This window comes from Oryza brachyantha, chromosome 1, assembly GCF_000231095.2.
Source record: "Oryza brachyantha chromosome 1, ObraRS2, whole genome shotgun sequence".
NCBI lineage: Eukaryota > Viridiplantae > Streptophyta > Magnoliopsida > Poales > Poaceae > Oryza > Oryza brachyantha.
This window is the reverse complement of record NC_023163.2, coordinates 8,860,597-8,872,976: the sequence shown is the minus strand read 5'-3', so window position 1 is coordinate 8,872,976 and position 12,380 is coordinate 8,860,597. Positions and strand designations below refer to the sequence as shown.

The following is a 12,380-nucleotide window of genomic DNA, read 5'->3' as shown; positions in this document are numbered from 1 at the left end:
TATTTGGTCAGGAACTTTTCCTCCCATCATGGTAATTGTTTTTAAAAATGCTCAGATATGAAAATAAGTTTTGTAAGAGTTTAACGTAAAATGTTTTATTTTTTAAAAAAAATAATAACTGCTTTCGATTTGGCCGTACATTTTGGATGTAGCGGCCGGCTTTTAATACATTTTTATTAAAAAAAAATACTGGCTTCCTTGCTTTGGATGTTCGTGGGCGAGCGTTCCGGACTTCCGGTGCTGATGGCGATAGAGCAAGTTAACAATTCTTCGCCAGCGTACTTACGTAGCGAAGAGGTGCATTATCAAGATTGTTGAGTACTTGGTGCAGCCGAAACCAGACTTGGCCTCCAATAACTTTGGCACCTTCATGGAAGCCAGCGGCGTTTGTATATGATGATCATTTCGTTCTCCGGCACGTTGTGCTTGTGCCGTTAAATCCATATCTTGGCTTGAAAAGGAACTAAGACCCTGTTTGGATCCACGTAACTTTTTTTAAGCCTATGTCACATCGAATGTTTGGATAATAATTAAAAGTATTAATTATAGACTATTAATAAAATCCACCTCATACTCCGGACTATTTCGCGAAACGAATCTAATAAGCCTAATTAATCCATGATTAGTGAATGTGATGCTACAGTAAACATTTGCTAATCGTGGATTAATTAGTCTTAAAAAATTTGTCTAATGAAATAGCATTTATTTATACAATTGGTTTTGTTATCAGTATATATTTAATGCTTCTAATTAACATCCAAACGTCCTATGTGACAAAGGAAAAAAAAAGTTACTGGATCCAAACACCACCTAATGCTCTCATCTTTTGTGTCTTTTTTTTACTAAAAATACCAAACAATATATTTATAAATCAAAAATAATTTATGAATAAAATTTTTATATACGTATTCTTACCAATCTAAAAGAAAAGACTAAAACATAAATTACAATAAAAAGTCTAAAACCAACTTAAAATTTAAAACCAAAAATTTAAATTTTAACTTATAAAAAAAAGAAAACGAAGAGATGAGACGGTAACACGAACACACGCGGTTCAGTTACTACTACCGAATTACCTCCACCAGAAGGAGCCTGGCTCCGGTGTGAGTCACGAGCTTGCCGAGAACCAGCGGCTCGCATTTTTCTCCTCTGAGAGCCTATATGGCTATAAATATGCGCGCGCGGTTCCCCCTCTGTTCACTGCAATTCAACGCTACGACCGGTGGTCAAAGACCAAACAACAACTGGCAAGTGGCGGCAAGCCAGGACGAGAGGCGCAGAGAGAGAGAGAGAGAGACCGAACCCGCACCGGCCGATCGGAGGCGGCCAGTCACAGCCACGCGAAGAGAAGAGAAGAGCGGGGAGATGGCGAACCTGTTCCTGAAGCAGGCCAAGCAGTACGCGGCGACGCGGCCGGCCTACCCGCCGGAGCTCTTCGACTTCATTGCCTCCAAGACGGCCCGCCGCGACCTCGCCTGGGACGTCGGCAGCGGCAGCGGCCAGGCCATCCCGCCGGTCAGCCTCAGTTTCTGTCCCATAGTTGACTAAAATACGAACGATTTCCATGTTCTTTTTAATCATCTCGAGTCAAACGCTCATGTGATTTTTGGCTGTTCGTCGTCGTGGCGTTGTGCTTGTCCGTGCGTGTAGCTGGCGAAGCTGTACAAGGAAGTGGTGGCCACGGACACGAGCGCGCAGCAGCTGTCGTACGCGCCGCGCCTCCCCAACGTCCGCTACGTCCACACGCCACCGGACCTGCCGCTCGCCGGCATCCACTCCGCCGTCGCGCCGCCGGGCTCCGTCGACCTCGTCACCGTGGCACAGGCGTTCCACTGGCTCGACCTGCCGCGCTTCTACGAGCAGGTCCGCTCCGTCCTGCGCGCCGCGGCGGCGCCCCCGGGGCTACGGCGAGCCGGGGCGGGGGTGCTCGCCGCCTGGTGCTACACCGAGCCCTGCGTCGACGGCGGCGGCGCCGTGGACGACGCCTTCTGGCGCCTCTACTCCGGGTCGCAGCCGTACTGGGCGCCCAACCGGCGGCTGGTCGACGACAGGTACGCCGGCGTGGACTTCCTCTTCGACCCCGTCGACGGGGAGACGCACACGGGGCCGTTCGAGTTCTCGACGGAGCGGCGCATGGACCTGGACGACTACCTCACCTACATCACGTCGTGGTCGGCGTACCAGACGGCCAAGGAGAAAGGCGTGGAGCTGCTCGACGAGGCGACGGTGCGCGGGTTCGCCGAGGCGTGGGGCGGCGACAGGGCGGTGGTGAAGACGGTGAGGTACCCCGTCTTCCTCAGGATCGGCAAGGTGAGGCCGGAGTAGGAGATGCACCGGCAAACGGAGAGATTGAGACGTACGACGACTTGCGCGCTTTGTCTAGCACGTATATAAATTTAAGACTAAATACATGCCCGCTCTTTAAACTTTAAACTTGTGGCGCGGTACCACTTAGATTTATAAACTTAGAAAATACATGTTTAGACCTATAAATTTGTTTTAATATACCATCCAGGTCCATAAACTTGTTTTAAATATATCATCTAAATTTATAAACTCATTTAATTGTCCATCTAGGTCTATGATTTTAGTCATTAAAACGAGTTCATGAACCTAAACATGTATTTTTTAAGTTTGGTATTTCCTAAGTTTATAGATTTAAGTGATACCGCGTCACAAGTTTAAGGACGGCCATGTACTTTACTCTAAATTTAAGTACTGTATATTGTAATGCTTATGAATAAGGTGGGAGATTTCAAATTTCATGATAGCCATTTTAAATCGTTTATACACCGTACTCAATTTTCGCGGAAAGATACATGATTGCAGAAACTGAACACGTACGACGTACAAAATGGCAGTCATCACTAGTTCACTACTCGCCGTAACCAAAGCATGTTTGGGTTGACTATATGTCAGCTTGACAAGATATTTTAAAATCTCGATCAATACTGAGCTAGTTTTATAAAAGAGGTGCGTGCTATTTTTAATTTTACCCGTATAAACAACTTATTAGTTCAGAAAATGGTACATATAACACATTATTTTTACGCTAATTCTAATACTCTAATTTTTCAACGGTTAATTAGCCAATTTACTTCACGAGAGATGGCTCCTTCTCTATCTACCTTTTCTTATTCACCTCACAGTTTAATCTTCAACCCCAAGTTTTTGCTTCTGCTTAGTCTTATAGGCCTAATTTAGAAGTTTCAATCTTCAACTTATAGTAGATTTTGGGGTTTTCACATTAAATTATTTTTCAAACTTATCTTTTGGATCAGTAATAAAAACGTATATATAAAAGTTTTATTTATAAATTATATTTTATATTTACAAATATGTAGTATAGTTTTTTTTAAAAAAAATCAAACAATCACCTCCTTGTGTGTCTTGTGTGGTATCTTGTTATAAACAAAAAATCCTATGGAATTAGTTGCTAGGCTTGGCAAAATCCGGCAGGGTGTTGGGGTCAAATTGCCACGTGGGGACGAGAGACAAAATTTACCTGCGGAGACCACATGTGCCCAAAAACTTTCAAAAAGTAAAAATTCTCGGGCAGTTAGGCCATTGCTGCTACAAAGTCTATTGGGTTTTTTTCTTAGGTGGTGTTTAGATTAAGAATTTTTTTTGAAAAAGTGTCATATCAAATGTTCGATCGGATGTCGGAAGAAGTTTTCGGACACGAATGAAAAAACGAATTTCACGGCTAGCATGTAAACCGCGAGACGAATCTTTTAAGCCTAATTAATCCGTCATTAGCACATATTGGTTACCGTAGCACTTATGGCTAATCATAAACTAATTAGGCTCAAAAGATTCGTCTCAAGATTTCTTCCATAACTGTGCAATTAGTTTTTTGGTTTATCTATGTTTAATGATTTACTTATGTGTCCAAAAATTTGATGTGATATTTTTTAAAAAAAATTAGAACTAAACAAGACCTTATTTAAATAGTAAACCCTAGTCAGATCTTTCTCAACTATTTGCTCACTTTTTTTTTGTCATTCAGGCCTGTTTAGTTTCCAAAAAGTTTTTCTAAAAACATCATATCGATTCTTTGGACATATAAATGAAGCATTAAATATAGATGGAACAAAAAACTAACTGCACAGTTTGAGAAATCGTGAGACGAATCTTTTGAGCCTAATTAAACCATGATTAGCCATAAGTGCTACAATAACCAACATGTCGTAATGATAGATTAATTATGCTCAAAAGATTCGTCTCACAGTTTCTTGGAGGAATCTGTAATTTGTTTTTTTATTTATATGCAAAAACTTGATATTTGTTCCGAAAGTTTTGTGAATCTAAACGCACCATCAACCTTGTTTGCTCACCCCCAACTCTCTAGTCTCTCCCGATGCCGCCCTCCACCTGCGGCACGTGGCACGACGCGTCGCTGGCACTCTTTGCCTGTCGCCCGTCGCACTTCTCCACCTGTCCTCCACGTGATGTTGCCCGGTGCTTGCGGCCGTCCTCCGCCCCTCACTCTTGCCGGTCCCGTCACCGCTTGTGGGCCTTGCTGATGGCCTGCTCTAGGAAGCCGTCCCTCTTGCCGGTGGTTGTCTGGACTCTCGAGTGCTTTCGACGGTGGCCTGTTTTGAGTACAGGGCCTTATTCGGCGCTGAGGCTGGAGATTAGATTCCCACTGGATTTGATTTTAGGGCCAGGACTGTGGCCGCGTTCGGCATGTCCGTAGGTTAACTAATACCTTCTCGTTTTATACATGTACCTTTCCCAAACGGCTAAACAATGTATTTTTTTAAAAAAATTCTATAGAAAAATTATTTTAAAAAATCATATTAATCTATTATATATTTTTTAATAATTAATAATTAATTAATTATGTACTAATCTATTAATATGTTTTTCGTGTCAGATATAAGTTAACTTATACCCTATGCCGAAAGGGGCTTGTGTCATCCGCAAACCCGCTCAATTCCGCCCCCGTTGCCAATCCTACGATAGTCACACATGATAGCTGTGCTCAAAACCTTTCATCTACACAATACACACATGAAAAGAAAATCCAAGATTTAAAATTCTTTAAAATTTCTTTGAATATCCTCCCATCTAGAAAAGTCCTCATTTATCTCGCATACTATTAAAGCTGTGTTCACTAAGGGTGTGGACAAGTTAACTTACCCGGCGCAGAAAACATAGTTATAGATTAGCACATAATTAATTAATTATTAATTATTAAAAAATATAAAATAGATTAATATATTTTTTAAAACAACTTTTCTATAGAAAATTTTTAAAAAAATATACCATTTAACAGTTTAGGAAACACACAGACGAAAAACAAGACGGTTAAGTTAAGTTGTTGCCCCCGGCGAACGCGGCGTAACTCCCATATTATATTTATAGATTCACGGTCCGACCCTATGCATTACACTTCCCCTGTTCTTCTTTTATTTTTTAATAAACGACGTTTCTTTTAAATAAAAACAAAGATATATGTTATAATGGAATAAACTTGTTGTCGTGTGTGACATTATTTCTTTTTATTAAACGGCGTGTGTTACAGGTTAGCAGACTAGCAGTTGCATGTTTGAGACTTAGGCCATCTGCAGCTGTCTCTAGTGGGAATATTTTCGCAATATATTCCCCCTCTCGGAATTCCGGAACATGCAAATTAACGTGCGATTCCGATCACAGTGGTTAACTTGCCAACCTCAGAACAAATTCATGTGACGCGTGATTGCACACGTTACCGTGACAATAATACCGTTCTATATATGACTTTTTAGTCTAGCTAATATACGTTAATAAATATAGACATATATGATTGATATATATATATATATATATATATATATATATATATATATATCATATCCATTGATACTAAATCTTGATAAAACTAAAAAATCTTATAATATAGAATAAAGTGAATATAATATTCTCTTCTTTTCACGTTATAGGATTTTTCGGTCTAACCTTGATTTATATAGATGCTAATAAATTTATAGACATACAAAATATATATTGATTCCTAAATAAATCTATATAAATTCAGAAATACTTCTCATATTTATATGCTTTCTTTTCCGTAGTGGACACTCTTTCAGGTGGTCCCGGATTCTTGCACGTAACCACCATAACGATATTAATCTTATCCGCCACTCTTAAACACGAAACTAAGCAAGCCTACTAATCCCTCCCAAAAAATCAATCCCGATCGCGACACGCGACGACAGCCGAACCCGACCCATCACCCACCTCGGTGGAGCGAACTGCCTCCGTCAGATCCAGATCCAACGGCCAGCATTCCCTCTCCCCTTCTCTCTCTTTCTCCTCTACCGGCACCGACCAAGCTCAAGCGGCCGCCGCCTCCTCCCGACGCGAATCTCGTTTGCTCTCCGCCGCAAAATCTCCCGATGGCTCTCGACGCCACCGCGCCGTCGAGCGGCGGCGGTGGGGATGGAGACGAGGCCGTGCGGCCGTTGCTCCCCGCCGCCTCCGACGCGGAGGCGGAGGAGCTGGACGCGATGTACGCGCCGTACGCGCGGCGGGACGCGTACGGGACGATGGGCCGAGGGGAGCTCCCGGCCCTGCGGCGGGTGGAGCTGGTCCTCAGGGCGGTCCTCCTCGTCCCGGTCCGGTTCGTCGCCGGGATGCTCCTGCTCGTCGCCCACTACCTCGTGTGCCGCGCGTGCACGCTGTTCGTGGACGGGGTGGCGGAGGGGCGGTCGCGGCTGGAGGGGTGGAGGAGGGTGGCCGTGGTGCAGTCCGGCCGCGCGCTGGCGCGGGCAATGCTCTTCGTCTTCGGGTTCTACTGGATCCGCGAGACCGACCGAAGCTGCTCCCCAAATGCTGAGGTCAGCGAGCGGCCTTCCACTTTTGACGGCATGTGATTTGTGTGGTCAGTTTAATTGCTTTGCTCCGATATGTACTTGCCTCTAGTGATGTCACATGTATGCAGTATATACGGTATACTGTTTGGTGGTCAATATTTTTGGAGATGAAAGCACTGCATTTGTGATGCCGATGTGAATGCGGGACTCTGGGAGCACAGCTGTTGATTTTAGTAGGCACATGGAGTCATAGAATGGTTACCGTATTGCCTTGGATGGATACTGCGCTATGAAGTTGCCACTCAGCATCTCTGATGCTGGGTGTCAGAACTTTGCTATACAAAATCACTAATGGGGTCCATGAGTAGTTTGTGGTTTGTTTGGGAATTTGGATTTCCTTTTTGTCATAGCATGTAGTAGGATTTTGGATTTTGTGCACTGTAGTTGCTGCCATTACTCTGTAAACCAGAATAACATGAAAAAAATTGTGTGAGGTTCGATTTGATATGTGTTCATTAATGGCATGAATGTTTCTTGATATTGGACTAATACATGAGATCTTTAGGACATTACATTGCTCAAATGCTTAAACATAATCTCTAAAACATTTGAGACGATGTTGTGAAGTGCCACAACTGTCTTAAAGGCACAAAATGAAATTCATTACTTTGTTTATTCATAAAAAAAGATGATTGCCTTTGCAGAGCATTCATGTATAGATTGGTCAATTGATGTTAAAGAGATAAATTTAAATTTATAATGATTTTTTTTACTTGCTGACTGTGCAACTACGGAACTATGGAGCGAAGCTTTATTGCTAAGAGAACAATATGCAATTAGGCAGACAACTTTTCAGTATGGAGCCAATGTAGATTGATGTTTCTTTTGGTCATTCAAGGGTACAAATGTAGAAGCTTAGTTCTATTATTCTCCAAAATGTTGCAATGACTGGCAATTCAAGCATCTCTTGCATGTTTTGTTAGTCTTGCTGGACAAAATCTGAATAGACAATTGTTTTCTACATATCTGTCTGTATTGCCTTGTAGAACTATTGTATTGCCTCTCTCTGTCCATATGGTTAAACTTTTAAAATTTTGTTCTTTGGTTGCCTGATCATGTTGTTACAATCTTGTGCTCAGGATATACATCAAGATCAATCTGAAGAATTGGAAATACCAGGGGCAATTGTGTCTAATCATGTGTCTTATATAGATATTCTTTATCACATGTCAGTTTCTTTTCCAAGCTTTGTTGCAAAGGTATCAAAGTAAACTTCTCTTTGCTGTTATCCATACAATAATACTTGCCTGGTCATTGTTAACTTTACACACTTATTGTAGGAGTCGGTGTCGAGGTTACCCCTAGTTGGCCTCATTAGGTACCTGCCCTTGCTTGCTATGTTTTTTCTAGGAATGGTACTATGCCCTCCGATCATATGTGATTAACATTTATTTTTATTTATTCAGTAGTATGTTCAACTTTCTGTCTCATACTTATAAATATATTGATTTCTCAACCTTTTCCACATAAGAATATGTGCTCAACCTTTTTCCATAAATGTTTATCTTGAATACATATACTGAACGTATATACTTTGTTTTACAATGCAGCAAATGTCTCGGATGCATTTTTGTTCGACGAGAATCCAAAGGTTCAGATTCTAAAGGAGTTGCAGGTATATAATGATATGCAATACTTGAAGTCATTACACTGATCACAATCTTATTTTCTACTTGCCAAATAAATCATTTCAGAATTACTGAAATGTATTATCTGTACTGAATTATTATATTTTACTACTGGTTCAAATATTGCAGACTTTCATCACAGTACCTGATGACCAAATTATACCTGTTACATAGGCATTTTTTTTATATTTTCTGTCATAGACTCATATGCATGCCTATCTTCCCACCAACATAACTTGAAATGTTATATATAGTTTTACTCTGCAATGTATCTAAATGTCTATACCATATGTAGGTGCTGTAACTGAAAGGGTCCAAGAGGTTTCTCAACATAAGAATTCCTCGAGGATGTTGCTGTTTCCTGGTTAGAGTTCAATCACATCCTTTTCAATTTCTTTTTAACTTTGTCATGGATGGTGGAAGCATAGTTGTCCTACAATTATTGTTGTTAATTATCATCGCAAAAAAAGTATTATTTATAATAAAGCACTGTCTCCCATCCATTGAATCATTACTTATTTTATTATTATTATAAAAGTACTCATTTGGCAATCAAAATGATTATTTGAGTTTATCTCAATATGTTGGCTAGAAGGGGGCACCTTTTATGTGATGATCACTAGTTTTTTTTCAAATCACGGCAAAAAAATACCATAGGTTATGCTCAGGGAAATGCCTGAAAACACATTTAATTTAACAAAAGTATACTCTGTCAAACTCTATTCTGCATCCGCATTTATTGCAATCCCATATAGCAATGGATTGAGTCCATGATGCATCTGCTCTCCCCCCCCCCCCCAAAAAAAAAAAAACACAATTCCTTCAATTGCATATCCCCTTTTCTTGAAAATACATGTAGAAGCAGACTCTGCAGGGGTTTGTTTTAAGACTAGACCTTCTGTTGGGACTGTGGTGATGAACCTTACTCTCCTTGGTCAAGTGTTTGACCCGTCTGTCCAATAATTTGTTTGTATGCATGGTGGTTTGTGTGTGTGTGTGTGTTCGTTCAATGTCATAATAAAAAAGCCATATGCTGGGTTAGGAGAAAAAAGGAACTATTCTGAGTTTCAAGTTCTGTTCATGTTTAATACCATTTTACACTGTGTCTACCCAAACATTTTTTTATTGCTTCAATGAGATTTAAAATCATTCTTCAACCTTCATTTTTGTGCTCCATCCTGAAGCTAGGCTAAACGTTATCATCAGGAAATTATGCCTTCTTATGTTGCCTTCTTCTTTCCTTACTAATATTTATATATTTTCTAAGAAAAGATACTCTCCATTGTTCATATTCTTGATTTTTAATCTTGCAGAGGGTACTACCACGAATGGGGATTACCTTCTTCCATTTAAGACAGGAGCCTTTCTTGCAAGAGTACCAGTTCAGCCAGTCATCTTAAGATATCCTTACACAATGTTTAGTCCAGCCTGGGACTCCATGGATGGGGTAAGCATCAATTGCATATCTACGCTTGTTTGAAAAATGACAGCATAGGAGCCAGGGCTGTACCCGAGAATTTGAGTCCTTTGCTAAATAAAATAAGTCATCATATTTTAGAAAGGCTTTGACAATCGCTCATCATGATCAGTTGTTTTTATGGTATTATTCTTTTCATAAGAAGATATCTACCCTGACTTGGAGGATCGAAAGGTGTGAGCAAGAACACTAGAAAACACAACGAAAGTATGCTCTACAAATTTCACTTAGAACGTCAAGAAATTAGGGGAAATTCTCAGTAAGAAGGTAATAGAAAAGCTTGATTGTAGCTTTTGATCTCACAGAAGTTGGTTTTTTTAGGACAAAGAAATTTGATTATAGTCGAGTAATTTTCCTGAAATATTAAATTGTTGTAATTGAAGATTGAACCAAAATTAAGGGCACCTGAATTTTTAATGGCGTGAGCACTTTGCCCTACCCCTGGCACTGCAGTATGGGCCTGATCAGCGCCTACAAGTAGAGACAGGAATCCATCAGCAAAGTATGTAAATCGTGCTAGTCCAGACTCCAGGATATCATTTTGCTCCAGGATTGATGATATTTGGAGTATTTTGTTAGGATACTATGGCCTAATGGCCTGAACCTAGGACTTGCAATTCACCTCATATATTTTTCATTAACAATGTTGTTGCCAATTTCTGTTGAGTTGATATATAATATGGAGTCTCCCTTTGTACTAAAGTACAGGCTGTTGAAATCATTAGATTGCTTGCTTCTTGTTATAAATCATATTTTAGCTAGTTTAGTAAATTCTAAAAGACATGCTATTGTATTATGAACACCGATACTGCCAGCAATTTGTGTCCATACAGTTCACAATGCAAACATAATTAGAGGATTAGAGCACCTTTTTCGTGTTTCTATGTAACATCCAACCAAGTCTTGATGGTTGTTACGAGTCCTTTTCAGAAGCATATGGAATGTGAAACTGTAATGCTATGCATAGGGTGTTGTTTCTACTGGGGCCTTTACCATTTATGGCTTTTGAACAATACAATTGAATTATGAAAAAATGGTATTCGTAAACTTTGCAGGCACGGCATGTGTTTTTGCTCCTCTGTCAATTTGTAAATTATATAGAAGTTGTTCGTTTGCCTATATACTACCCATCTGAGCAAGAAAAGGAAGATCCCAAGCTCTATGCCAACAATGTCAGAAAACTGATAGCAACAGAGGTATTATTCAACCTTCTTCTTAAGCTAGGAACTTCGGAAGATGATTATCTAACCTTTTGAAATAGTAACACATTTGTGAGTTTGGATTACTGTTTTCATGCTAGTCATCATATAACAACCTTTTGTTTGTGCAGGGTAATTTAATTCTCTCTGATCTCGGTCTGCCAGAGAAGCGTGCGTATCATGCAGCATTGAATGGTAATAATAGTCGAGCTATGCATCAGAAAGATGATTGAAAGCTATTGGGTCCCTTTTTGTACACTGACAGTGGAGGAGCTTGTATCTGTGTAGATGATGATGCACGCATGCTTTCATTGTTTGAGGAGCATGGTGAATACCTTCCTGCTGATACACATTGTATAAAATCATTAACCGTTGTAGTAATATAATTATATTTGCCAACACTTGTTTTGTGCTTTGGGCACGCACATATGGACATTGCAAAGTGACACTGTTTGCTTCTACAGAACTGAATTATCTACTTCACTACTTGCTGTTCCGTGCAGGATTGCTATGAGCCTATGACAAATGAAAGCTAACTTGGATACGCCTCTCGTTCGTTTTATGTCCAATATCTGTGCAGCTGTGAATCAAAATTTTGTTGCTGATTATTTTTCCTTCGAGGAGATAACACCTTTGAAAAAAGTTTGAGCTCGGCTTTTGGAACAGAAGAATTACATGTTAGGGTAAAAGGTGGAACATTGTCAATGCGTTTATTTGAGTATCCCTATGATTCGTTCTGATACGCAGTTATGCTGAGTTGCTTGCAACGCTGTACTCATTAACTTACAATTCATCAAATAACAGTCTTGATCTAATGTTTGGCTTGAGCCTAGTCATCATTACACTGTACTTTTACCTGTCTGCTTACAATTGCCTTTTGGTTGAGCATGCTCGGCTTTTTTTTTTTTCCTTCTGGTGTACTCGTGATGAATGCTGGTATGAGATGCTGAAATCCGCAGCTGGTACTCTGGTAGGCTGGGTTTCAGATAAATGCTGTGTTAGTGCGAAACAGATTGCTTCTACCAAACAAGTTGAGCACTGCCACTAATTAACATGCACAATATAATGGTTTATATCACCTATAATTTAGTTTATCATCTGATGGTTGACAAACAATAAAACCCTAAACAAAAATTCGGAGTGGTTTGACAAGACCAGAGTGCGTGAATCACTCAACCCAGTGGCCAGATCGATGTGGTCTTGAAAGCTTGACCCC

General features: G+C 40.3%; 2 protein-coding genes across 4 annotated transcripts; both read left to right on the top strand.

Moving 5' to 3' along the window:
• Positions 1-1,226: 1,226 nt before the first annotated feature.
• LOC102721037 (putative methyltransferase DDB_G0268948) lies at positions 1,227-2,455 on the top strand. The gene is made up of 2 exons (XM_040520096.1): positions 1,227-1,515; positions 1,651-2,455. The coding sequence occupies exons 1-2, from the start codon at positions 1,366-1,368 to the stop codon at positions 2,323-2,325; spliced, it is 825 nt and encodes a 274-aa protein (XP_040376030.1). The 5' UTR covers positions 1,227-1,365; the 3' UTR covers positions 2,326-2,455.
• A 3,711-nt stretch (positions 2,456-6,166) lies between these two features.
• On the top strand, positions 6,167-11,591 carry LOC102720756 (lysophospholipid acyltransferase LPEAT1-like). 3 transcript variants are annotated; one of them, XR_001549463.2, is made up of 8 exons: positions 6,167-6,824; positions 7,940-8,059; positions 8,141-8,178; positions 8,411-8,475; positions 8,784-8,852; positions 9,802-9,935; positions 10,111-10,232; positions 10,349-10,364. XR_001549463.2 is itself a non-coding variant. In XM_006645742.3 (8 exons), the coding sequence occupies exons 1-8, from the start codon at positions 6,384-6,386 to the stop codon at positions 11,395-11,397; spliced, it is 1,110 nt and encodes a 369-aa protein (XP_006645805.1). In that variant the 5' UTR covers positions 6,167-6,383; the 3' UTR covers positions 11,398-11,591. The 3 variants fall into 3 exon arrangements, 2 of the variants coding, with proteins under 2 accessions (XP_006645805.1, XP_015688321.1); XM_006645742.3 differs by lacking the exons at positions 10,111-10,232; positions 10,349-10,364 and adding exons at positions 11,021-11,161; positions 11,296-11,591; XM_015832835.2 differs by having other exon boundaries at positions 10,111-11,012.
• Positions 11,592-12,380: the final 789 nt, after the last annotated feature.

Excerpts from the sequence above, each read along its gene's own strand:
- LOC102720756 (XM_006645742.3), top strand. The coding sequence starts at position 6,384 with ATGGCTCTCGACGCCACCGCGCCGTCGAGCGGCGGCGGTGGGGATGGA. Across the intron at positions 8,060-8,140 it reads TTCCAAGCTTTGTTGCAAAG|GAGTCGGTGTCGAGGTTACC; the intron begins GTATCAAAGTAA and ends CACTTATTGTAG. Across the intron at positions 11,162-11,295 it reads GAAAACTGATAGCAACAGAG|GGTAATTTAATTCTCTCTGA; the intron begins GTATTATTCAAC and ends TTGTTTGTGCAG.
- LOC102721037 (XM_040520096.1), top strand. The coding sequence starts at position 1,366 with ATGGCGAACCTGTTCCTGAAGCAGGCCAAGCAGTACGCGGCGACGCGG. Across the intron at positions 1,516-1,650 it reads GCGGCCAGGCCATCCCGCCG|CTGGCGAAGCTGTACAAGGA; the intron begins GTCAGCCTCAGT and ends CCGTGCGTGTAG.